The sequence below is a fragment of the Corythoichthys intestinalis genome, chromosome 14 (genome assembly GCF_030265065.1).
Source record: "Corythoichthys intestinalis isolate RoL2023-P3 chromosome 14, ASM3026506v1, whole genome shotgun sequence".
NCBI classification, from domain to species: Eukaryota; Metazoa; Chordata; class Actinopteri; order Syngnathiformes; family Syngnathidae; genus Corythoichthys; species Corythoichthys intestinalis.
The window spans coordinates 47,224,254-47,250,983 of NC_080408.1; the positions used below are offsets into that span (position 1 = coordinate 47,224,254).

General features: G+C 38.8%; 1 protein-coding gene across 4 annotated transcripts in view; it reads right to left on the reverse strand.

The window, feature by feature from the left end:
• Positions 1-4,562: 4,562 nt before the first annotated feature.
• LOC130929448 (uncharacterized) overlaps positions 4,563-26,730 on the reverse strand; it is a 71,977-nt gene continuing 49,809 nt past the window's right edge. Inside the window, exons 3-10 of one of the 4 annotated variants that reach the window (XR_009066892.1) lie at positions 22,826-22,879; positions 22,436-22,563; positions 20,488-20,892; positions 20,328-20,401; positions 18,931-19,058; positions 16,948-17,073; positions 12,848-13,315; positions 11,900-12,532 (exon numbers count right to left, since the gene is read on the reverse strand). Coding sequence is in view for 2 of the 4 variants with exons in the window: in XM_057856576.1 (XP_057712559.1) it covers positions 4,759-4,805; positions 4,891-4,977; positions 18,931-19,058; positions 20,328-20,401; positions 20,488-20,892; positions 22,436-22,563; positions 22,826-22,879 (923 nt within the window). In the remaining 2 variants the exon portion in view is untranslated. Of the gene's footprint in view, positions 4,806-4,890; positions 4,978-11,899; positions 12,533-12,847; positions 13,316-16,359; positions 17,074-18,930; positions 19,059-20,327; positions 20,402-20,487; positions 20,893-22,435; positions 22,564-22,825; positions 22,880-26,730 lie in introns of those variants that run through there. The other 3 variants (XR_009066893.1, XM_057856576.1, XM_057856577.1) reach the window with 3 other exon arrangements.

A 26,730-nucleotide genomic window follows, 5' to 3' on the forward strand; every position in this document is an offset into this window, starting at 1 on the left:
CGTTAGCTTTATGCTAATAAATGCGAGAGATTCGGACATATATTCTTCGAATGGTCTGGCATGTGGGTTTTATAATGTTTTATATTTCTGAATTTAACATATAAATCACCTTAGGAACATCGCGGCACATAAAAAAAAAAAAAAATCTTTTGATTAATGGCGGATTGCAAGCAAGTTTCATTTGCATACCGCCATCTAGTGTACAAGAATATGCAGAGCCTAAGCTTTCACCCTTACAATCTAGACATACTATATATTTAGTAGAGGTGTGCAAAATTTCCGATTCTTAGATTATTCGCGATTCGGCCGTGGAAGATTCGAGAACGATTCACAAACATCTAAATTCCGATTATTGAAATATGCCAAGTAAAGCGCAAGTACACAACACTCAGCGCGCCGCGCGGTCTTCGGGACGGAACGGAGCGAGAGTAGCTAAACATCATGCTTCCCATTACCCGGCCCCTCGGGTAATGCCAATGCTCAACTCACGGCTCTAGCTCAACTCATGCAACGAGATAAAAAAACACAACAACATACCTGACTGCTGCCGAAAAGCTGCTACAATTACATCCATATACCTGACTGCTGCCGAAAAGCTGCTACAAGTACATCCATATAGTGTTACGGTGGATATCATTTATATAGGACTAGATGCAATATTGATTTGGTAGTGTTAGCAGCACATCTACAAAAAGCTAGATGCGGGCGTTATAAACGGCCGCCATCTTAAAGCAGTACACTTCCCTGCAAGGCTGTTGTAGCGAACCTTCCAAGCAAACCTAATTAACTTTTTATCTAAAATACTCCTAAATCGGTAAAATATTGACTTGAATCTATCTCTAAAGTAGTTTTAAAACTTTCACATGTCGAAAGTAGACAAAAGGGAAATTATGGAATAACGGGAGCAATTTTAACAAATTTAACGGTTGATTCACAACATTAAATTAATTGAATGTAGTTTAAAGCTGCTGATACAGAATGGGGACTGGAGTTTTTTATTTAATGTTATTTTTGTATATTTGTTTACTGCTATGTTAACTTGATACTGAAATAGTAGTGTGGTTTAGCCTGAGAGTATTTTTGAACAATTTTGGAACTAATGTACAAAACATTAAAAAAAAAAAAGAGAAAAAAAAAAGGAGGGGTTTGCATCAATAATTGTTTTATAATCGAATCGGAGCCTCTGAATCGTAATCGTAATCGAATCGTTAGGTGCCCAGAGATTCCCAGCTCTAGTATTTACAGTCTTTCAAGAATTATTACCAACAAAGGGTACGTAACAAAGTATAGAGATGAACTTTTGGTATTGACCAAATACTTATTTTCCACCATGATTTGCAAATAAATTCTTTAAAAATCAAACAATGTAATTTTCTGGTTTTTCCACATTCTGTCTCTCATGGTTGAGGTTTACCCATGTTGACAAGCCATGTTACAGGCCTCGCTAATATTTTCAAGTGGGAGAACTTGCACAATTAGTGGTTGACTAAATACTTATTTGCCCCACTGTATATCATAGTTTAAGGAAAATAAGCAGAATATTACATATTATGAACAGTTGAACTTGGAATGATTAGAACTTGCAGCGACAAAACAACGTGCAGATAAGGACGCGTGCGTGATGCAGATATCTGAGCAAGATTAACGCTGACTACCAGGTGATAGGCAAGACATCTACAAGCCCACGTCTGCAACACTAAATCCCCCAATCAGCTCTTTAGGACAGTCCAGAACAAATGGCGGGACGTCCTGTACTGCCACAACACCCGATAACAAAAACAACTCCCAAGTTTGATGGCTTGGCGAAGACCATCCCTCCTCTTGCAGCCCAGCAAAGGAGCCATCGTCACCCCCCCGGGATCCAGGGTAGTCCCCCGGGAAACCCGCGCTCCCATCAACTGGCCCTCACGGATGGGAAGAGGGGACGTAACACCAACCCCACATCCGCCCCCACCCCCGTCCGCCCACCTGGCCCACGAGCCACAGCCCTGAATGACCCTGAATTCTCGCCTGGGTCCCTCTGCGCTGTATGATTGCTGTCGACTCAGAATAAGTTGTCAACTTGTGTTTCGAAGCCTTTTTCCAGCTTTCAAAATGGAGTCAGTACAAGGGAATAAGACTAAGGTGAACGCACGGAGTTGGGCCTTTTGGTCGGGTTGTTGGATTTTCGCTGGCCCGGGCCGTTGGAGCTGCGCCAGCACAGGTCCGGCGGTTCGGCTGGCGTGATTCCAGCAATCTGGCTAAAGATTCCTTTATTTTAAAAAAAAAAGTTTTTTCTTAAATTTTTATCATTATGGAAAATGATGACCTTATCACAATCTGCAAATTTTTTTATAGAAGGACCTGTAGGTGAAATTAAAGGAAAAAAATATAAAAAGTGACCTACGTTTTTTTGTTTTGCATAAAAAAAAAAAAAAAAGTTCAAATCAGTCTTTGATATGAAAGGTGTTATGAAATGTATCATGAAATAATGTGTACAACATGGAAAGTAACGTCGATTACTTTGATGATTAACTAATTACTCTTACAACGAGGTAACTAAGTTGCTAACTCAATTACTTTTTGGGAGAAGTAATTTGTAACTAATTACTTTTTAAAAATACGATTAACAACACTGCTTGTGACTGAAAGATAAACAAAATTGCATTTTTTGGGATATACGTATTTTCTGCGGTGCTACTGACAAATCCAAAAATGAAGACTGTCCCAACTGTGAAACACGGAAGAGGCCCAGTTATCGACGCAGATAGCGGGAGGACACGAATATAAAGACATGCCGCAAAATGAGGTAAGGAAATTCCAAGATTTAATTTAAAAAATGATTTTAATTCATTGTTAAAAAAATAAAATCTGTTCATACATTTGTGGATGTCCACATATCACTGAGTGTGGGCATGTCAACTTTTACCTCATTCATTGCCATTGACTGTGATAGTCATCAAATCCATTTCTACTGGGCTTACTGGCATTGAGATCCTGTTTCAGTGCCATTGACGGCAAAAGACGTCCTATCACTTTTGACTGGGAAGGGCGAACTATTGCTGTTAATGGCAGCCAATGGAAAATGAAATTTTCTAAAAATTTAAAAAAATATATTTTTTAAAAATAAAAAATTATAACGATACTTTTTAGAATGAATTCCATTATAGTTTTGAAATGACAAAAAAAAAAAAAAACTTTTTTTCATTTTTAAGTATGATTTTAAAATTTTTAATCAATTTTCTACAACCCCTAGCAAAAAGTATGGAATCCCCAGTCTTGGACGAGCACCAAACAAACACCAAACAAAAATTCCAGCATCATCACCTTTTCCAATGCAAATTCTTGGCTCTTGACACCTTGGCAAATGCAGATTCTTGACTCTTGACATGGTGATGATGCTGGAACTGTGGTTTGGTGCCGTTCCAGTGAAATTTACAAAGACGACTGCCTGAAGAAAACATCAAAATTCCCTCAGTCCTTGAGGATGTGGGGCTGCATGTCAGGCAAAAGCACTGGGGAGATGGCTGTGGTTAAATCTTTAATAAATGCACAAATTTACATAGAAATTTTAGACAGCTTTCTTGTCCCTTCAATTGAAAATGTGTTAGTCATTTTCCAAGATGACAATGCATCATGCCACACCGCTAAAACTGTTAAAGCATTCCTTGGACAAAGACTCATTCAGTCAATGACATGGCCTGCAAATAGCCCAGATCTCAACCCTATTGAAAATCTGTGGTGGATATTGAAAAAAATGGTCCGACCTGCAAGGATGATCTGGCAACTGCAATCAAAGAGAGTTGGCACCAAATTGACGAAGAATATTCATCAAATCCATGCTTCAGAGACTGCAAGCTGTCATAAAAGCCAGAAGTGGTGCTACTAACTTCAGGGAGTCATCTTTGTAAATCTCACTGGAACAGCACCAAACAAAAGTTCCAGCATCATCACCTTGTCCAATGCAAATTCTTGACAAGGAAGTCTCTTAAATACTAGAGATGTGTTTTGATTGTTGTTTTTTTTGTTTGTTTCTCACGATTCCATATTTTTTTCCCCTCAGAATGGAGTGTTTCCATATATATTTACCTGCACTTGCTCTATAAAAGTAACAATTACTGACTACAACGATGTTTTTTATTCATTTCTTTTAGTGTTTCTGAATGCTAAAGAGTTGCACTTTTGAACTAATTACTTTTTCAAGCTTTTTACCAGAGTTTGTTCTACATGAAAAAATGTCTGAGTGGGTGCTCGTCCGAGACTGGTGATTCCATACTTTTTGCTAGGGGTTGTACATTTACTTAAAAAAAAAAGTAAAACATTTCTTTCTGGTTTGTTTTAATTTGAAAATGTAAAAACAAAGAGACAAACAAAAACCATATGCATTTAAAAAATTGAATGAGGAAATATTTACTGTTCACTCTTTATATCCTATTGACGGCAATAGATGTCCAATCCAATTTGAGGGGCTGTCAGCGATTGAACGTTCACTGACAACCCTCCCAGTAAAATGGGCCGGATGTCTATCGCCGTCAATGGCAGCCAATGAGTTAAAAAAATCCCTTTTAAATTTAGGGAGTGTATTTCTTTTTTTTGAAAAAAAAAAAAAAAAAAAAAAAAAGTAACTTTGCTGCCAATCACTCCCACTCAAAACAAATTGGACATCTATCACCGTCAACGGCAGCCAATAAAGTTAAGGACATGAAAAACTTCATATTCCAGAATATACTAGACGTAATCCCGTCGTGGTAAATGTCCAGAAGATGACGAAGGATCGTCTTATTTTGTTGTCTTCAGAGGAGGTGGAAAATCACGATAATGTATGTCTGTTGACAATAGAAAAAAATAAAAATAAAATAATGCTCTTTGATACTAACTTAAGTATGAACTGTCACCACAAAAAGCAGTTACCAGTGCAGCCGCTTTTGATCCACGGAAAGTTCCTGTGATGACCGTGACGAAGATGGTGGTCCCATGGTGGTCTCTGGCGCTGCTGAGCTTTAGAGGAAATAAGACAACACGTGTCAATTTGGTTTTTTTTTCTTCTTTCTTTTACCCCTCCCCTACGTCAACAGTAATGGTGTGCCATAAGTCTGTCGCGACATGCAATTAATGAAATTATCGCATGGTAAACATTTGTGCGTGCGTGTGCACTTGGCACACGTGCGTGTTGATTGTATATGAGACTCCAGTAGCTTTCACAGATGTTTATTGGCCATCAACATGCCGTAGAATTAAAGTTCAGACACACAAAATAAGGAAACACATCAATATTCAACATTGTAAAATGTTAGCATTGCCACATTGAAGCTAATGGAAAAAATGTATTAACCAATTTAGCACGCTATAAAACATTGGCAGTATTTTCCACAACGCAAAATTGCGGTCAAAAGGTGACACTTTATTAAACACAATGTCCTCCCTCTGAACTGTTATTATTATACTGTACCATTGCATTGTCGTGTTCTACTGATTACTACTTATTACCTGACCACATTAGCCCCCCCCCCCCCCCCAAAAAAAATACACTAAAAATCGTCTCTGTAAGCTGCCTAAGTCCCTGAAAAAATATACTTCCTTTTAATGGCAATCAAAGGGTCACCACGGCAACAGACAGAGATGTGGACATGGGCCTTAAAATGTAGTATTACAAAAGGTCTTGAAACTACAATGAACAACCTGAAAAGAACTGGACATGTATAAGTAAAATGAGTGACTTTCTGTTGCCACTAGTTGGCACTGTAGGGTTGATGCAAATGACCCCTACAGGACCCTTCAGGGTACGACTCTCACCAAACATGAGAAGTTTGGCACAGATATGTTGCATGTCTGCCAAGTTATGGCTGTTCAGAATTTGTGGCAAGACGAAACGGCGACTTTCCTGTTGGACCCCTCTGCTTCAACGAAAACTCAACATTTTTCATCAGGCACCTAAATTCATGTCTTAAGGCTCCCCTGAAACAGGTTTGAGGTCAATTGTTTTTTTTTCCCAGGAGGAGGTGCCTATCTCGTAAAAAAAGGGCGCTTCCTGTTTCAACTAGGGGGCGCCAGGCCTAATGGGTAATATTTAAATGCAGTCGTGTTCAGGCTGGGATACCTCACATACATGCCAGATATGAAAAAGATTGAACATTGTATCAGGGAGTTATTAGTCATTTTCTGAGTTTGGTGTATGCCAAAAAAAATGGCCGACTTTGGCACCCCACCCAGGTCAGGCCCATGATTGAAAACTCACCATTTTGAGAAATTAAGATCTCATATGTCTAATGAACATTCTCACCAATTTTGAGACGGATCCAACTAGCTCCCTAGGCACCAAGGCCTCAAATGTGCACCCTTTTAATCGATAAAAATTTCACATTCAATCTAAAATACCCGATTTCCTGTTGGGTTTGGAATATGGGTGCAAGAGACTTTTTGGAGCAGTTTTGCACAACGTATCGACTCCCCAAGACTCATTGCTCTATGTTGAAGAAAAAACCTACATGGAGAGGCCTTTTTAAAAAAATTCTTTTTCCTCCACACACAACGAGTAAATTTTGCAACAATAAGTCCTACTTTGGTCTCATCTGACCACATGACTTTCTCCCATGACCCCTCTGCATCCATCAGATGGTCCCTGGTAAACTTCAGACGGGCCTTCACATGTACTGGCTTCAACAGGGGAACCTTCTGAGCAATACATAATTTTAAACCATTGCACCGTAGTGTTCTACTGACAGCAGCCTTTGAAACTGTGCATCCAGCTCTTCAGGTCATTGACCAGCTCCTGTCATGTAGTTCTAGGCTGAGCCTTCACTTTTCTCATCATGAGTGATGCTCCACGAGGAGAGATTTGCCCCATGTTTCCCCAGTCTGAGGTAAATTATCAGTCATGTTTAGCCTTTTCCATTTTCTAACAATTGCTGCAACTGTTGATTTATTCTCACCATGTTGCCTTGCAATTTTCCCATTGCCCTTTCCAGCTTTGTGGAGCCTAACAATTTTTTTCCTCTGGTGTCTTTCGAAAGCTCTCTGGTCTTGCCCATGGTAGCAGTTGGATTATGACTGACTGTGGAGTGCAGAGTTGACAATAATGAGTTTAAACGGGTGGTGGGTGGGTGGTTACTCATGGGGTAAGTTAAGATAGACTGACAACTTTTTGAGTGTCATAATTATTGCTGATTCTTAGGGGGACAAATACTTATGTAACCCAATAAATTACAAATATATTATTATTTTTTTAAAAATCATACAATTTAATTTCTGGATTTTTTTTAAAGATTATGTCTCTATGAGTGGAAATGCATCTATGATTTAAATTTCAGACCCCTACCTATTTTCTAAGTGGGTGAACATGCAAAATCAATAGGCGTGCAAATACTTCTGCTCCTCACTGTATATGGGGTACAACAAGCAAGCACACAAACATAATATGAAGTAGACCACACGAACACTTGGCCTTACTTGGTAATAACAGGAGACATCTGGACTTTATAATAAGAAATGTTCAGACTAGGTCAAGGTGACTTTGGACTTTCTCGGAACAAACAACTGACTCTTATGTAACACGCCGGCTAACATGGGCTTCAGACATGTTGGCCGATGCAACTGCTTATAGCTTGAATGACATGAATCACTTCAACTCCAATAGCGTGATTGTCGGACTTCCGACTGCAAGCTTGTGTTTGGCCATGTTTTGGTCATGTGACTGCATTGGTAAGTGTGTTGAATATAAGCAGAATGATTGGTCATGTGTTGCTTTGTCTAGTTACTCTTGTAGGGATTTAATCGGTTAGGCACAAATGGTACCTTACATTGCATTCGATGGGATGAGAGGAAAAGACAACAACCTTAGGGTGAAGTTACAGGATGTTCTTTGCAGGACATTGTGCTAGCTCTTGTTAAAAACTGTTGCATTAAGCAGTGATTAAGGAGTGGTATTCTACAGTATAGTGATTGCATCTTGTTGATACCGGTGGATATACATTTACATACAGTGGCATAAAAAGTATCTGAACCTTTTAGAATTTCTGACATCTCTGCATAAAATCACCATCAAATGTGATCTGATCTTTGTCAAAATCAGATGAAAATACAGTGTCTGCTTTAATTAAAACCACCCAAACATTAATAGGTTTTTGGCTTTGGCTTTTGGCTGGGGGTGCGACTTATACTCAGGAGAGACTTATGTGTGAAATTTAACACATTATGATATCATTTCACATGTTATTTTGGTGTTTTGGAGTGACACTGATGGTTTGGTAAACTTGTTAGCATGATCTTTATGCTATAGTTAACTGAATAACTTAACAGGTATGGCCACGTTCGCGTTCTGCCTTTGGCAATGGGTGTTCAATTGTATTATTGATTTTTTTTATATTGAAATGCATGCTTTTAGTTTGTGGAGCTTTCACGCCCACGTGGGGACGCACTCGCACTTGTTTACGTGAAGAGCGCTCACACGCCAGAAGAAGACGGACAGCTATGGAGCTGAGTGAGTCGGTGAGTTAGCCAGAGAGCAACACTGCTGCGAACCTACGTTCATTGTTTATGCTTTTAAAATATCTCTACAGAGGCAACCCCTCCTGTGTGTATCATCTTTTCTGTTGTTGTGTGTTTTCCACCCGCAATTGAACACTTAGAGCCAGTTGTGAGGGTGTTTGAACGATGTGCTAATACTAGCGAACGCATGCTAACCGTTTATGTCATTGCTGTAAAACAACCTAATTATCATTTATTTACGTTGATGCAAACCTGATTGGTATCGAGGACAAAATTGATTCAGCAAATTATACGGACATCCAGCATCGTCATTTGTGAGTTCGCTGAATAGCCAGGACCGAGCCGTAGTGTCCTGGTGAGGACAGTATATTCGCATTTCGTTGTTCATGCACTGTACACTGTAGATTTATTCAACATGTGGTTCTCTATTGTATTTTTATATTAAATTGCATTTCAAGATGACATATGTGTTTTATGTGTTGGATTTTAGCCCCCAAAAATGTGCCTTATACTCCGGTGCGACTTGTAGTCCGAAAAATACAGTAAGTGAACGCTCTGCCTAAGGAGACTAAAAGAACATTTGAAACAGTTTTTTTTTTTTTTTTAACCAAACATTTTAAATCAGGTGTCTGCCCAGTCACTGATGAATGGTTTAAAGCTGCCATGCCCACTATGAAACACACACCAAGTAAGATTTGTCTTGATGAGAAGCATTGTCTAATGTGCATCATGGCTCGATCAAAAGAGCTGTCTGAAAACCTATAATGAAAGATTGTTGATTTGTGTAAAGCTGGGAAAAACCATCTCTAAAATTCTGGATGTTTATCAATCGACAGTCAGAGAAGCTTTCTACAAATAGAGTTTGGCACTGTTGCTTCTCTCCCACGAAGTGGCCGTCCACCAAAGATGATACCAAGAGTTCAGCGCAGAATACTCAGAGAGATAAAAAAGAACCCTAAAGTGTCTGCTAAAGACTTACAGAAACCACTGGCACAGTCCAATATCTCTGTGGACACATCAACTATATGTAAAACTATGGCCAAGAATGGTGTTCATAGGTGGACTCCACGAAGGAAGCCACTGCTGTCTAGGAAAAAAACATTGCTGCTTGTTCAATGTTCGCAAATAAGCACTTGGACACTCCACAGAAATTTTGGCAAAATATATTGTGGACTGATGAAACCACAGTTGAATTGTTTGGGAGTAACACACAACATCACGAGTGTGGGGAAAATGGAACAGCTCACCAACATCAACACCATATCCCCACTGTGACGCATGGTGGAGGGAGCATCATGATTTGGGGCGGTTTTGCTACCTCAGGGCCTGGACAACTTGGAATTAATGGAAGAAAGAAATTCAAAGGTTTATCAGGATGTTTTGCAGGAAAACCTGAGGTCATCTGTGAGAAGTTGAAGCTAAAAAGAGGATGGATGCTGCTACAAGACAATAATCCAAAACACAGAAGTAAATCAACTTCAGAATGGTTTCAGAAGAACAAAATACACGTTCTGGAGTGGCCAAGTCAATGTTCAGACTTGAACCCCATTGAGATGCTGTGGCATGACCTAAAGACAGAAATTCATGCCAGACATCCCAGGAATCTGACTGAACTACAGCAGTTTTGTCGAGAAGAATGGGCCAAGATTAGTCCTGATCAATGTAAAAGATTCATCTGCAGCTACAGGACGTTATTTACGTTATTTAGTATTTTGACGTTACTTACTTATCCCCCCCTTCTGTGATTGTTTGCATACTATCCTCATCAAAAAAATGAAAACCATAAATGTTTGGGTGCTTTTAATTAAAGCACAGTTTTTTCATCTGAGTGATTTTGACAAAGGTCAGCTCATATTTTATGCGTGATTTTATGCAGAAATGTGAGAAATTCCAAAATGTTCAGATACTTTTTCATACCAGAAAAGTACGTAACTGGCATGACCAAGCACTAGGACATGATCCTCCCTCCTCTGCCTGATGAGTGAATAAAGTATCGTCTGTGGTTATGTTATAAGGAGGGATAAGGGCTTGGTCTTTTTTTTTTCCTTCCCTGGCCTTACGGGAATACTTTTGTAAGTAACGGTGTGACAATATATCAAAATGGTGATGTAGTGATACTTTGTATCCCAAAAGGTTATCGATATGCTCCCCCTAAGAATCGATGTATTGTTTTAAAATGGTGTCACTGTTGAAAATAAATAAATAAATTTAAAAAAGGAACCAACAGGTTGAGACTAAAATTTGCCACTAAAATAGTGCATCTTCGTGTAGTTTGCCCCCATCAGATGCAAATTTATATAAAAATGATGTCAATCGTTTGTGCTGCTATCGTTTTATAGATATTAATTTCGAGTGATGAAATGAATCGCAGCCCGTCCGTCGCGGCTGACGGAGCGTACCAACTCTCTAAATAACAAAGGGGTGCCCCAACAAATAGCGCAAACATAGCACAATCGAATGGTACCCCTTCAGGTCACCTTTACAGTAAATGGGGGGTCTGCAAGTCACGTAATCACTCAAAATTACTATCTCAAGCCCCCCCGCCTTCCCATTTACTGCAAAATGGACCCAAAGGGGTGCCACACTGGAAAAAATGCCACTTCCTAAAATGATTAAAAAATTACTTGAAATGAGAAGATTTGCGTATAACAAGTAAGAAAATTCAGCCAATGAACAAGCAATTTTTGTCTTAGTAAGAATTCTTAAAATAAAACATCCATTCAGGATGAAATGCATCTCGAAACTAGTTATAAGCTAGTTTTAACAAATCTTTGAGCGCATAATAAGCCTTATCGGCTCATTACGACCCCTGTAACAAGCAGGTAATGCTTAAAATGTATATTTTCAGGCTTGTTTTGGGACTAACAAAAATTCTCAAAATAAGACTGTTATGCTTATGTTTAGAATTACATGCTTATTATGAGCCTCATAAAAAGCCTGTAATTCTTTCTGTCATGTGCTTACATGTTTTCTTCTCAGTTGTTCTTTGTGACATGTTTGTGTTCTCAGTTCTTTGTGAGACATTAAGGAGCACACCGTCTTTGTGACGCATTAGGAGCGCACTGTAATTTAAGGACGCCTGTGTATGAGCTGTGTCGGACCGCTGTGTATGCACTTACCTTCGTGCTCTCTCACGTTTCCTATGGTTGTATCCTACTTTGATCATTTTTGTTTTTTGTGCTCCATTTTCTATTGGAATTTGTGCTTCCTTTGTTGTACTTTTTATGAAATACAAACCTATTTGCTATTTCTGGTCTCTTGAGTCTGTGAAAACTGCTTGCCATTCATCACAGACTCATCAGACAGTGTGCTCCTTAATGCGTCACAAAGAACAGCTGAGAACACAAACACGTCACAAAGAAAAACTGAGGCCAAAACCTTAACAGCCTGATAACACTAACTTTGCAAACCTAGTATTACTCCTAATAATCTTATAACAAGCTGTTAATACTACTTTTTGGTATTGCAGGATTACTCATAATAAGTCTGCAATGTAGCATTTTACTCTCAAAATTAAGCTTTTAACTGATATTCATGAAGTAACTTTAAGACACCATCACCTAGTGGAGTAAGATAAGGATTCAATAATTTTAGGAATGTCATATACAAAACATTTACGCAGACAAAAAAACCCAAAAAACATTCAAGTCTCAATAAATGAACATTTATTAAACTGATTAATAGTCAGAGGGATTTTATAACAGCACATTCACATGCAACAACCCAAAGCAGGAGGGTGGAGATGGAGCAATTCTAGCAACTGGCTTAATTTATGCTCATGAAAAGCCTCCAGCTAGCTAGGCATTTCTTGTACAAAGCTGTGAGATCCTGCTCATGTATTCTGGCCAAGAGGACCTCTGTTTGGATCACTGAGAGCACAGTGGCCGCAAACCAGGGGTATGTTAGATGGAGCGTTTAATAGTAGGCCATGAGGTATAATGCACCATCAATTAACTTTTCCTTGGGGAATGTGTTGATGGCTAGCCAGGAGGCAGTTGGTTGCACCAACAAAGAGGACTGGACATGTCAGCGTGCGTGTCCTCCAGTAGGTATTTGGGTCTTCTCTTTCCTTAAACACAAAAGAGACACCTTATCAGAATAATAAAGAATAGAATAATACTGTAAAATGTGAATAGGTAATCAACTGTACATACAGGATTAAGGCAGTTAGCTACTTATTTTGTTCAGTAAAGATTATCCTACACCATTTATACAGCTTACCTCAAGAACATGCACCAGAGCTACACTAATTATTAATTTACTAAATATACTAAGACGCGACCCGGGAAATTGTTTTCACATACAACTGCTGCACGTTAAATCACGAGATATTCCCGGTGTTTCAGAGTGTGTGAAAACGGTTTAAGATTACATAATTGCTTACCATTGTCCTTTCCCATTGGAAGTTTCCGCACGTTTTTCCATAACCCGAAAATCTGCACCTTCTGGCTGAAGTCATGCCATCTACCCTGTCGGTCATCACGAAGTTGCCATTATCTTTGTCCAAAATGCATTGGAGCTCCCCCATTACCTATGACAAATACAGTTACAAACATTATTGCATCACATCTGAGGGGAAAAAAAATGTTTTTCTACATTGTACTTCGTTTTAAATAATGCAGTCCATGACTTAAATGTTCAATATCTTTAAAACAGGGATATGCGCCTGTTATTTTGACATGTCTGTCCTCCACGCGAACACTATCCATATCCAGGAGTTGAGACACAGACTCCTGGTTTGGATTTTTATTTTTATACAAAGCCTGGAAAGTCTTGTAGTGTTTGGCCATGGTTGCCCAGCTCTTGGTGTCTGGGCGATCTGTAGCTGGACTTTCCATTTTAGGGTTGTTAGCTGTAAGACATAGGTAAATTACTAAAAATGTATTCCTTAAATTTTCTTTTATAGCAATGTATATTTCAAGGGCAATAGTAACAACAACAAGTGCCTCTTCAACAAGGCGTCAGCAGAGGATCTTGCCCCTCACTAAGTATTTCCGACCATTGGCTTCATTAAGCTTGCCGCGATACGCAATAAGTCAATTGATTGCACGGGTAACAAAAATGAGGTTGGTGGTTTTCCCGGCTGCCATTTATCGCCGTGTGTGTGCGTGCATACAGTGTATCACTAAAGTGAATACACCCCTCGCATTTCTGCAGATATTTAAGTATATCTTTTCATGGGACACTGACACAATGAAAAGTAGTCTGTGTGCAGCTTATATAATACAGTTCATTTGTTTTCCCCTCAAAATATAGCCATTAATATCTAAACCCCGGCAACAAAAGTGAGTACTCCCCTTAGAAACTACATCCCAAAATGTCCAAATTGAGTACTGCTTGTCATTTTCCCTCCAAAATGTCATGCGACTCGTTAGTGTTCGTTAGTGTTACTAGGTCCAGGTGTGCATAGGGAGCAGATGTGTTCAAATTTGTAGTGCAGCTCTCACACTCTCTCATACTGGTCACTGAAAGTTCCAACATGGCACCACATGGCAAACAACTCTCTGAGGATCTTAAAAGATGTATTGTTGCGCTACATGAAGATGGCCAAGGCTACAAGAATATTGCCAACACCCTGAAACTGAGCTGCAGCACTATGGCTAAGATCATCCAGCGTGTTAAAAGAGCAGGGTCCACTCAGAACAGGCCTTGGGTTGGTCGTCCAAAGAAGCTGAGTGCACGTGCTGAGCCTCACATCCAAGTGGTTTCCTGGAAAGATCGTGGCAGGAGTGTTATCAGCATTGCTGCAGAGATTAAAGAGGTGGGGGGTCAGCCTGTCAGTGCTCAGACCATACGCCGCAGTCTACATCAAATTGGTGTACATGGCTGTCACCCCAGGTGGAAGCCTCTTCTGAAGACTGTACACAAGAAAGCCCGCAAACAGTTTGCTGACGACATCTCAACAAAGCACATGGATTACTGGAACCATGTCCTATGGTCTGATGAGACCAAGATTAATTTGTTTGGTTCCGATGGTCTCAAGCATGTATGGCGGCGTTCAGGTGAGGAGTACACAGACAAGTGTGTCATGCCAACAGTCACGCATGGTGGTGGGAATGTCATGGTCCTGGGGTTGCATGAATGCTACAGGTGTTGGAGAGTTACGTTACATTGAGGGAAACTTAAACTCCAACATGTACTGTCCCCTCCCTCCAGAAACTGGGTCGCAGACAGTGTTCCAGCATGACAATGACCCCAAACACACTTCCAAGATGAACACTGCTTTACTGAAGAGGCTGACGGTAAAGGTGATGGACTGGCCAAGCATTTCCCCAGACTTCAAACCAATAGAACATCTTTGGGGGATCCTCAAACGGAAGGTGGAGGTGTGCAAATTCTCAAATATCCGGCAGCTCCACAAAGTCGTCATTGAAGAGTGGAAGAGCATTCCAGTGGCAACCTGTGAAGCTCTGGTCTACTCTATGCCCAGGAGAGTAAAGGCAGATCTGGATAATAGTAGTGGTATGGTAGTATTGACAACTTTCACTAAGGGGTGTACTCACTTTTGTTGCCAGGAGTTTAGATATGAATGGCTATATTTTGAGTTATTTTGAGAGGAAATAAATTAACTCTATCATATAAGCTGCACACAGACTACTTTTCATTGTGTCAAAGTGTCATTTTGTCAGTGTTGTCCCATGAAGAGACTTCTTAAATATCTACAGAAATGCGAGGGGTGTACTCACTTTTGTGATACACTGTACATTTGTGTATGCGTGTGCTGCGTGTACTCTGCACACATGCGTGTTGATTGCATATCAGAATCCAGTTCCTTTCACACAGATGCTTATGGTCATCAACACGCTGTAGAATTAAAGTTCCGACATACAAAATAAGGAAACACATCTATATTAAGCATTATAAAACGTTAGCACTGCTCCATAAAGGCTACTAGAAAAAAGACAATGTATTAATTACTTTAGCCTGCTATAAAACATTGGCAGTTTTCTCCAAAACGCAAACTTGCTGTGAAAAGGTGACACTTCAAACATGGAACTCGCTAGTTTACAGCATTTGCAAATGACGCGGGGAGGGGAAAAAAAAAAAAAAAAAAAAAAAAAAAAAAAGACAAAATCTTTTACTGACACCACATGCATGACGAAAATAGAAGTGCACTTTTTTTGGTAAATAAAGATTTCAAGAGTTATTCTCAGATATACAAGATTCTAGAATAAGTCTAGCTTTAAAGTGCCGATGGCAGGATATAAAAAAAAGTCTTAAGTCTTAAAGCATTATTATGCGAATTAGAATCATATTTTGAGACGATTCGACTATATACAACAATTTGGCAAAGCGCAGATGATGAAAAATTTGTCTTTTAATCTGCCGTTTAGCCACACCTACCATTATAGGGGTCTAGCGTCCCCAGATGGAGGATGACGTCGGCAGGGTCACAATTTCATCTGATTTAGAATTCAGCCCATTGAGGGGGAATTATTCAGAACGAGGAAAATGCGACAAAGGGAGCAGCAAAATGGTGTTGTTTCAATCTCTTTACTCCAATGTTTTTACAGGATATTCTTTTTATCTAAGTATTTTCCCCAATTGCTAAATGGTATAGTCATGACAAATAACAGTTTTGTGCTAAATGGAATATTAAATATTAAAAATGCATTTATTCAGTAAGACATGGCAAAATTACTCCATACTGGTCAACACTGTCGACTTCTTGCACCTCCCGAACGATATTTAATGCTACCGGAGTTAGTCCGGCTTTTGTCATTTCCCTGCCCTGGCTTTGGAGAGCGTAAACAAACCATGAGGCGTGACAGCTAGCCAACATGCTAACCCGAACCAAGCGGCGTTTTAAAGTCTTATTCTCGCCTTTCGAAGCGAAAAATCTCACAAAACTACCCCGGAACATTTCACACGGCGGCAGGATTGTCGATTGTCTTCGCCGATCAGCAACCCCCCCGGCGGCGAGCAAGTGACAGCTCGTCGTTCCCCTGCTGCGGTCAGGAGAGCTCGCTTGCCAGGAAGTAGCTGGAGAATGACCGCTGGACAAACCGGCCGACGTCGGAGGAGCGCGTAGCTGCTCGAACCCAACCAAAGGATAGTGGACTATTGCCAGTGTTCTGCATATTTTGCACCCTTATAATATTTTGCTCCCAAAGATATTGTGGCTGTGAATAAGCCCTCTTTTACATTCAGTTAGTCTCATGATGTTATCAACAAGTGCTAAATAAACACGTAACATCGTAAGCATACATGTTTACTACAAATATGGGTGAGATTAATGCTTAACTACACAGCGAAGACGTAAACAGTGAGAGAGCCGCGTGCAGCTGTTGTGTGCAGCTAACATGGCAGGATGTGTCTGAGGAGAACTTTTCTACATGTCCGTCCATGATCAAACGTAAGTAAATATTCCTTTATTTAAAGAAAGCTTGTCGTGTGTAGCCACAAAATGCAAGCCACATCCATATTAAAACATATGCTATGATCTCAGTATTTGACATAATACAAAACATGATGTTTACTCACTTCCTCATAAGTCCAATGGTCCCACAGTTGTCTGACTTGTTTTGGCCAATCTTGGGGTGAACGGGAACCTTTGAAACCCAAAAAGGCTCTCCCTGGTGCAGCAATGAAACCCTGCACCACATTTGGCTGGCATGATGCGAAAGATAAATGATTAAAGCCGCAAAATCAGCTGAATCCGCAGTCCATCGGCATGCTATGAAGCAATGCTGTATTGTGAGATGCTGACCCGGGTGACATCACATTTGCATTCGTCCCCATCCCGAGACTGGAGCCGGAAGTCACTCATTTTCATGCCGCGGGATTCAAAAAATGAATAAATAAAACGATCACTTCCACACACATCCAAGCGGTCCCTTTCATTCAGGAGCATAAAATACCATGTGAAATATAAAATAGACATGCTTTTTGATGTCATAGGCACTTTAAAATGACAAAGAAAAATGTGGCTTCAAATTTGCTAAGATGCCCACTTTGCAGGACAAGGTGACAGTCATTGTGGATTAAATAAACACTAGATAGGCTCTAATGGCGTACCGCAAGCAACACGTCACTTCCGCTCATTAATATTTATGACATTAGCTACTGTTACTCGTTTGTCCCTAATAGTAAATGAATGGAAATCGTGTACGAAAGAGATGTTTACAGAGCTAAACCTACCAATTCTCTCCAAAAATGATTTGCCTGGTGCCTAATTGACTGGCAAAGATGTGTAAGAACATAAAAATGTTCAGTTAAAGAGATGGCTTTAGTGTCGAAGGCTGAAAAAGACGAAAAAAACGAGCCGACCTAAGCATAGCTTTAGCTTTTTTATCGATGCGACTGACAATGACATTCTCCTGTTTCAACAAGCTATCCCTTATCATTAGCCCTGTCTTTCTTATATATCCTCTGGTTGTCCTACGTCTCTTACTGTTCTTGGGGGTAATTTAGTTAGCTTTGTGTAGCGATCGCAAATGCTACTCAGTGACAGCCAATGAACACTTAATTTTTTCATTATAACACATCTTAATCCTATAATTTATTTACACTTCCCCCTTACTAATGTTGTTTTATATATATATATATATATATATATATATATATATATATATAACAGAAACGTTAACAGTGGCAGTCAGATACCATTGTAATTCTTTTCATGTCATTCATTGTCAGACAGAAGCAGTACGGCACAACATTACGCTAAAAAAAAAAAAGTTTTATAATATAAAAATGGCTACCTCTTTGTCCTCTGAAAGACCATGCCAACCCAACATAATGTTTACTGCATATGAAATGTGAATGGATTCACCGAGCTGGTGTTAAAGTCCGCGCAAGTTGATTCGGTCTTCACATTTTTTCCTCCCGAGTTTTTGGTTTCCGGAAACGTATGAAGAAAACATCTTTCATGTGTCGTAATGTCTAGAGTCGTTTCTACAAGTTCCAAAAAAGTAATGCGTGATCGCCATGTTCCTTTTTGAAAGATTACCGGCGAAAAGTAGCACAAATTACGTTGTGTCTATGCGAGGGCCAGTTTCTAATGTCCCACTTCGGCTTTACTTCCGCTTTAGAATGCGACGTCACGGTCTAAAAATAGCCTGCGTGCGGTACGCAATTGGCAGAGAACAAAAATGGTGTTTGGTTTCTCCCCTATTTTTATATTCTGCATTTGACTAGCTTTCAAATAACTCGTTATGCATTGTGTTTGTGTGAGTTTTATAATATTTATTATTTTTTATGTAGTTTGTGTTTTATTTAAGAAAAACAATTTACAGCATTAGAAAGCTAGGCAAGATCATCAAATACGGTTGTGATGTCACAACCAGGACTGCCTCCCAAAAAGTGGGTGCTCCCTGATGAACAATTTTGGATAGAAAACCTATGAAATGGTAAAGTACAGCAAGATTTGAGTGCTAAATTGAATTTATACATGAAAGATTACATCAGCGAAGTCATTTTTTGACATGGTTACAATTTAATAGGACCCTCACACATAGGACTTACCACTTTCAGCACTCCTTGGGTCTGGAGTTTTACTGCCTTGTGACGAAAAATCCAATGTGGCTGTTGAGCTACTCAAGTTCTGGTCATTGTTCGTGACACTTTGTTGTAGAAGCTGCCTCTTCGGAGTACTGCAACAAAGTTTTTAATTAGATTAATCAACAACTGTTTTGATAGTTGATAAATGAAGCTATGTTCTTAAGAAAAACAATCAAAGTATGATTTCTGTTTTCCCCAATCTGAATTTTGTTGGTAATAAAATACCTAAATTTTTAGTTATCTACTTACTTACTAATTTATTTATTTAGGTTATTTATTTTATTTTAAAAATTGTGGATGTCATCTTTTACAATGAAATAAAATATATGGCAGAAAACACTCAGGTGACTCAAAGACCCCCAACTTGGTCAAATGTTAAAATTGTCCTACATGCATGTGTAATACATCATTGGAAAGCCTAAAATCTCAATTTTCTGGGGGAAGAAATTTTTTGAACTGAGTGCATTTTTACAAAAAAAATTTTAAACAGCAAAACCCTAACTGGAGGTGAGAGCATAATTAAAGACGCCACGATTTTAACTATATATTATTGTTTGCTTTTTGATCCAAAAACTCCATGTAGCATGTATCACTGGGTGTCAGGACACAGCTGTGAATGGCCAGAGCCGGATTTTTGTGGGATTTTATGGGTGAAACATGGTAACATAACAAGGGTCGCAATGCAGAATTCACAGACATCAAGGAGTGGTCGAGATTTTCATATATTTACCCTTTTAAACTTTTTTTTTCAATTTTTCTTTGTTTGGATCCATTATTTATCATCTAACATATCGGGGAAAATGCAACAGTAACAAAAAAAATTCAATTAAGCGATAGTTATGAGGTAGATAACCTAGACTTATTTACAGACACCAATTGTTTTCATTGTGACGTAATTTGTTTGAAAGTTTAAAATATGCGAATGAATAATTTTTTTAAAGTCGTTTATTTTTTTTGACGAAATATTAGACATTGATTAATGATTCTAAGCTAAAAATGACAGACATTTTGAATAGTAAATATAATTACCTTCTTTTTATGGCTGGGTTGAAACAAAAGCAGGTGCGCGACGTCTGTAAACGGGGGTTTTCAGCGTAAAACGGACAAATTAAAAATAGTTCGGAGACTTAGTGCGCCATGAATCTGCTATGGCAGCATATAGACATTGTTCTATCAACACAACAGTTCTTTTGGCTTAAAATACAGCAGTTTATTTTATAGAGGGGTGCAAGAGCAGAAACTGCTTTTTCAGTCTTGTCTGTGTTTTCGGCCATATATAAATTCAGCATTTTTACATATTCAAAGAATCCATGGAATGATTGTCAAATTCACTGACAACGCCATTTTAGTTGTAGACCTACCTTTCCAAATGTAAGGCTTTCCAGGGTGATCTAATATTATACAATCTTTGACGAAGTTGTTGAAACGTAGTGACCTGCATGGGAAAAATTCCTTAAATCAAATAAAATTACTTTTTCAAAGTACCTACTATGCATTTTGGACCTCAATCCATGAACTTACCCATTTGGACTCCCCTTTATCCTCCAGCATTGGGTAGTAGAGCACAATTCTCTTTGCCACTGCTGTAATTTCTTGTCTGGATGGATATACAGGGGATTCTTTATTTCCTGTTGCCCTCAAAATTGCAATCATGTTTGTCATGGTGTTTCGGAGGAGACGGCATCTTTGTTTTTTTGACAGTTGGCATTTTTGCTGTTGACCTGTCTTTGCTAACTCGAAGTACTCTTTCCGGACATCCTCAAGTTCACGGTCAGTGTGTATTACGTTCTCGGGGAAGTTTAACTTGGCAACTTTCTTGGAAGTACAGTGCTCAAGACATACTGTTTTCACAGTAGCGGATGTCTTTGGCATGTGTGTCTCAAGAGATGTTGATGTGGAACCACCTGTTGCCCCTTCTTGGTGAGACTATTGAGAAAAAAAAAAAAAAAAAAGTGCATTTTTATTAGCAGGTTAACAGAAAATGGGTAATAATTCATTATCAAATGCAAAAATATAACACTGTTTAAAGTTCGGCAACAACACATTTCAAAACACCCAACAATGAACAATCTAAAACCAGCTCCAGGAACTCTAAAATGGCCTGCAGGTCCTCAAAGACCTTCCCCAGGACTCCTATGATTGTGTCTATGACCTTTAAAACTAACTCCAGAATGACTAAAATGTCATGGGGCAGCTTTAAAACAAAAATATTTTCTATAATTACCAAATGAAATTGTTCTCAGACCCGTTTCAAAAAATAAAAGTATTTCCCCTTATGCACAGTTCATTTGAAAGAAAAAAGTTTATTTTTTATTTTATACATTTACTGTTTAATTTATTTATGCCTTGAGACAATGTTTGATTATTGTAAAATAGATTTTTTTGGTCTGGTGATGAAGTTTGGTTATATAATTGTTAGCCAACATTTTTCTTCTACTGCACCACTAGTAGATAAATGAATGGATTTCAATTTCCCATGATTCATTTTTAAGACTTGACAGTAATACCAATAAAGGTCTGAGTATCATATAAATAAATTCAATTCCTTTTTTGACTTATTAAGTATTGCGTACCGCACGAATGCTATTTTTAGACTGGAAGGCTGTGGGACGTCACTATCGTAAACCGGAAGGGGGTTAACACTGAAGCACGCTCGCATACAACCAATGCTAGTACTGCTTGTTTTCTAATCTTTCAAAAAAGAACATACCGAGTAAACGCTGTTGCTATGGAACCTGTAGAAACGAGTCTAGACATTAAGACCGTCCACATATGAAGGATGTCTTCTTCATACGTTTCCCGAAGTCAAAAACTCAGCGGGAAAAAATGTGAACTATGGAACAACTTGAGCGGACGTCCAAAAGACCAGTTAAACGCCAGCAAGATGAAACCATTCACTTTCATATGCAGTAAATATTTTGTTGGGGGCCATAGTCGTACAGATCCATTGTCTGTCACAGCCTGCCCCGAAAAGGTAAGCCATTTTGATATTTTTACTTATTTTTTAGCGTGGCGTTTTACCGTGCTGCTTCTGTCTGACAATGAATGACCTGAATTAAATTTTAAAAATATATATAAATCACAACAGTCATGTAGGCCTATTTTTCTAAATTACGGATATTTAAACAAATTAGCCATGTTTGGCCTTGGTCTTTTGGTAGTAAGCCTTTCAGACCTTGACACTCAAGCCATGTCTTTAAATGAACATGTGTATGTTCTTCCACATCTTTACCAGTGATATTGGCACCAGGGACATCATTTTCAGACAGAATTGGTAGGTTTAGCTCAGTAAACATCTCGTTCGTACACTTTTTACATGCATCTAGCATGAGGGACAAACGCGAGTTTGACCCTCCAAGCAACAGCTGATAACGTTATGAATATTAATGAGCAAAGGTGACGTGTTTCGTGCGGTACGCTATTGCGGGAACCAAGTGGCTAGTGAATGCCATATCAGTGAGACACTGACCTCTTCTAAAACACCATGAAAAGCATGCCAGACTGCTTTCCTCCGAAAAAAGCTTTCTGGGCCTGGGAAAAGATCCCGCAAATCATCACGTGACAGGGTCCTCACCATTTCGTCACTGATGTTTGCAGCTGTGAAGACATTGACATGTGTATGACAGGGTTCCAACAAGTTTCCTCAAGTTAAATTTAAGACTTTTTAAGGCCTAATTAAGACCATTTAAAAAAAATTTGACAAAAATGAACACAAATTCACGGATTTTGTTTTTCCATTTCTCCAAAGTGTTGTTTTTCAGTCACAAACAAGGACATTACATTCACACTAATTACAATTAAAACAAATATCAGATAATGTCATGTATTAAATTATTCATACATATATAGTCATTATTACCTCTAAGCGTTGATAAAACGACGTCATCCAATTCTTCCACGGTGTCCTCGTGGGCTGCAAGTGTAGACAATAAATATGCATTCAAATATTGATAGTAGTCCAAATGTGTATGCAGCTTGAACAAAAAACCCCCCCAAAACATTTCATATAACTTTAACTTACTTGGAATTAATTACACAGGACTCATATGAAATTGTCGTTGTACATCTCGTTCAGTGAGTTCGAGACCGTGCGTGCACGAGTGTAGAGTGCGGCTCTTCAACTGTTAGGCCTGAAAGTTTTTTTTTTTTTTTCTTTCTCCAGAGTGACAGCTCAGGTTGTTTGATCAGAAAAACAGTATCCGGCCCTATCAGTCCATAAAACCCACCCAGCTCTGTTACAACCAACTTAAATTACAACCTATCGTTCAAGAAGACATGTTTCCTCATTAAGAGTGTGACAACATCACGATATTTTGCAACCCAATCGGTTATCGATATGCTCCCGCCAAGTATGGATACTTTTATTTGACATATTGGCCATTGGATGCTGTAAACTGCTCAATGTTTGTTGAGGAATTCCTTGGCGGTCCACTAGTAGCGCTCAAGAGTGGCGGTGAGGGTAAAGTGCGCACAAGTCATCTAGAGAAGAAGAGAGGAAGCTCCAAGTGGGTTGAAAAAAATAAAAAAGCTTCGTGAGAACGGTGGAGGAAAAAGTGAGAAATATATTGCTACAAATCACACATGTGGACACACTTTAGATTTTACACCAACAAGAAAGGAAGTAAGGTGAGCAAGGACTTTGCTGTATGCAAGAATTGTCAAACAAAAATAAGGTTCACTGGCAGCTGGTGACGAAGTGGACACGCATTTCTTCACTGCTTCGCTTTCATCACTTGAGGTAAGAAAGTTTTGCAATGTACTAATAACTGTTTTTTTTTAATTTACATGAATTATTTTGATGACATTTGGTGTTGAATTATATAAAATGAACCAGCACCCTAAACTGGATGAAAATGAATATCGAACAAGCCTACATGAATTTACTGATTTATTTGATATTATTTGAGAACCACTTTCCATTTAGTTTACAACACAAACTGTTATCACTGCCATTTTGATACAATGAGCTATAAAATGGTTTGAATAGCTTCCAAGATATATAAGGTGATGTGCATGATAATTAATGTAGCCTACATATTAAAAATAGGTAATTATTGCGTTTTAATTTCTATACGTTCAATTCATATTTTTTAATTCACTCAATACTACCAACACACACACACACACACACACACACACACACACACACACACACACACACACACACACACACACACACACACACACACACACACACACAATCAGGATTTCAACTCAAAAGCTATTAAGTAGCTAATATTTTTTGATTTAGTTTTTTTTAAGGTGAGGAAGAATGTGACAGATTGCGTACGATATCTCAAATACTGAACCAATTGGTGGAAGTGCTCAAACCAATGCTTTTGGCAACAAAGGTCATACACGATGAAAACATCCACCAATTTTATCATTGCCCCACTCCAAGCTCAACTGCTGACTGACACCGACAGCACTGTTAATTTTTTTAAAAAGATTTAAAACTTTAAAGAAATTAAGGGTGCAATTCATCATGATCTCTCCAAGAGATATCAGCGGTTGTGGTTTGTTTCCTCTATACAGTACAACAATTTTTTTTTTTTTTTTTTACATAGCAGTGGCTTCCTCCGTGGAATCCTTCATGAACACCATTCTTGGCCAGTTTTACATTTAGTTGATGTGTGCAAAGAGATAATGGACTGTGCCAGTGATTTCTGTAAGTCTTTCGCAGACACTGTAGGGTTCTTTTTTACCTCTCTGACTATTCTGCACTGACCTTTTGGAGCCATCTGTGGTTGACGACCACTCCTCGGGAGAGAAGCAACAGTGCCAAACTCTCTCCATTTGTAGACAACTTCTCTTACTGTCGATTGATAAACATCCAGACTTTGATAAATGGTTTTGTGCCCTTTCCCTGCTTTATACAAATCAATAATCCTTGACCACAGGTCTTCAGACAGCTCTTTTGACCGAGCCGTGATGCACATCAGACAATGCTTCTCATCAAAACAATTCTTACCAGGTGTGTGTTTTATAGTGGGCAGGGCAGCTTTAAACCACTCATCAGTGATTAGGCACACACCCAACTTAAATTGTTTGGTAAAAATTGATTTCAATTGCTCTTTAAGCCTCCTTAGGCAGAGGGTTCACTTGCTTATCCCCCCCCCCCCGTCATTATTTGCCTGCTATCCTCATTAAAATATGAAGACCTATAAATATTTGGTTTTAGTTAAATCAGACACGTTTTTTACATCTGTGTGACTTTGACAAAGATCAGATCACGTTTGATCGTAATTTTATGCAGAAATGTCAGAAATTCCATAAGGTTCAGATCTTTTTTCATACCACTGCACCAGTGTTGGCACTTGTAAAAAATATCTTTGTGTTAAATGTATCATTTTATTGTATTGAATGTCAACCTCTCTCTACAATTTAGTGGAATAAACATTATTTAGCTTATGAAGTTGAGGTGCCTCACCTTGCCCAGGCCATTATGTTCATTTAAGTTGCCAGTCTTATTGATCATAAACAATACTACTACATTATTTTAAATAATCACAAGTACATTCCAGTTAAGTATTAACTGACAATGTTGCCGTTCACTCGAGTCTGTTGGGTGTTTTTTTTTCCAACTGAAATTGTCATGAAACTTGTTTTGTATTTTAATGCCTTATGTGAAATGTAACTGTTAATTGTGGGCGTAATGTTTAAATAAATTTATAGAAGGCCCTTGAATCGTGGCACTTTTTTTTTTTTTTTAAAGGCAGACCTTGTAATACTTGCAAATACAGTGGGGCAAATAAGTATTAAGTCAACCACTAATTGTGCAAGTGAAAATATTAGACAGGCCTGTAATTGTCAACATGGGTAAACCTCAACCATGAGAGACAGAATGTGGGGAAAAAAAAAAAAATCACATTGTTTGATTTTTAAAGAATTTATTTGCGAATCATGGTGCAAAGTAAGTATTTGGTCAATACCAAAAATCTCAATACTTTGTTAAGTACCCTTTGTTGGCAATAACGGAGGCCAAACGTTTTCTCTATCTCTTCACAAGCTTTTCACACACTATTGCTGGTATTTTGGCCCATTCTTCCATGCAGATCTCCTCTAAAACAGTGATGCCTTGGGGCTGTTGTTCGGCAACACGGACTTTCAACTCCCTCCAAAGATTTTCTATGGGGTTGAGATCTGGAGATTGGCTAGGCCACTCCAGGACCTTGAAATGCTTCTTACGAAGCCACTCCTTTATTGCCCTGGCTGTGTTTGGGATCATTGTCATGCTGAAAGACACAGCCACTTCTCATCTTAAATGCCCTTGCTGATGGAAAAGAGATTTTTACTCAAAATCGCTCGAGACATGGCCCCATTCATTCTTTCCTTTACACCAGGGGTGTCCAAACTTTTTGCCAAGGGGGCCAGATTTGGTGTGGTAAAAATGTGGGGGGGCCGACCTTGGCTGACGTCCTTTACGCAGAACAATATATTTAAGCAAATTTTAAAGCAAGTCATTCTGTTTGTCACATTTGTTTTATTATATTTTTTAAATTAATAATTTCAACAATCTTGCAACTAGCGTTCTCTTCCGACTCTCGGGCTCTTGCGAAATACTGCTGCTGTGAAATTGAACTAGCTTCAAAAGTTGCTTCAATTTCTTGCTCCATATCTTCCCTGTAATCTTGTCATACATGTTAGCGTGTCTTGTTTGGTAATATCGCCTCACATTGAATTCTTTAAAAACAGCGACTGTGTCTTTGCAAATGAGGCAGACACAGTTGTTGCATATTTTATTGAAGAAATAGTCCAATTTCC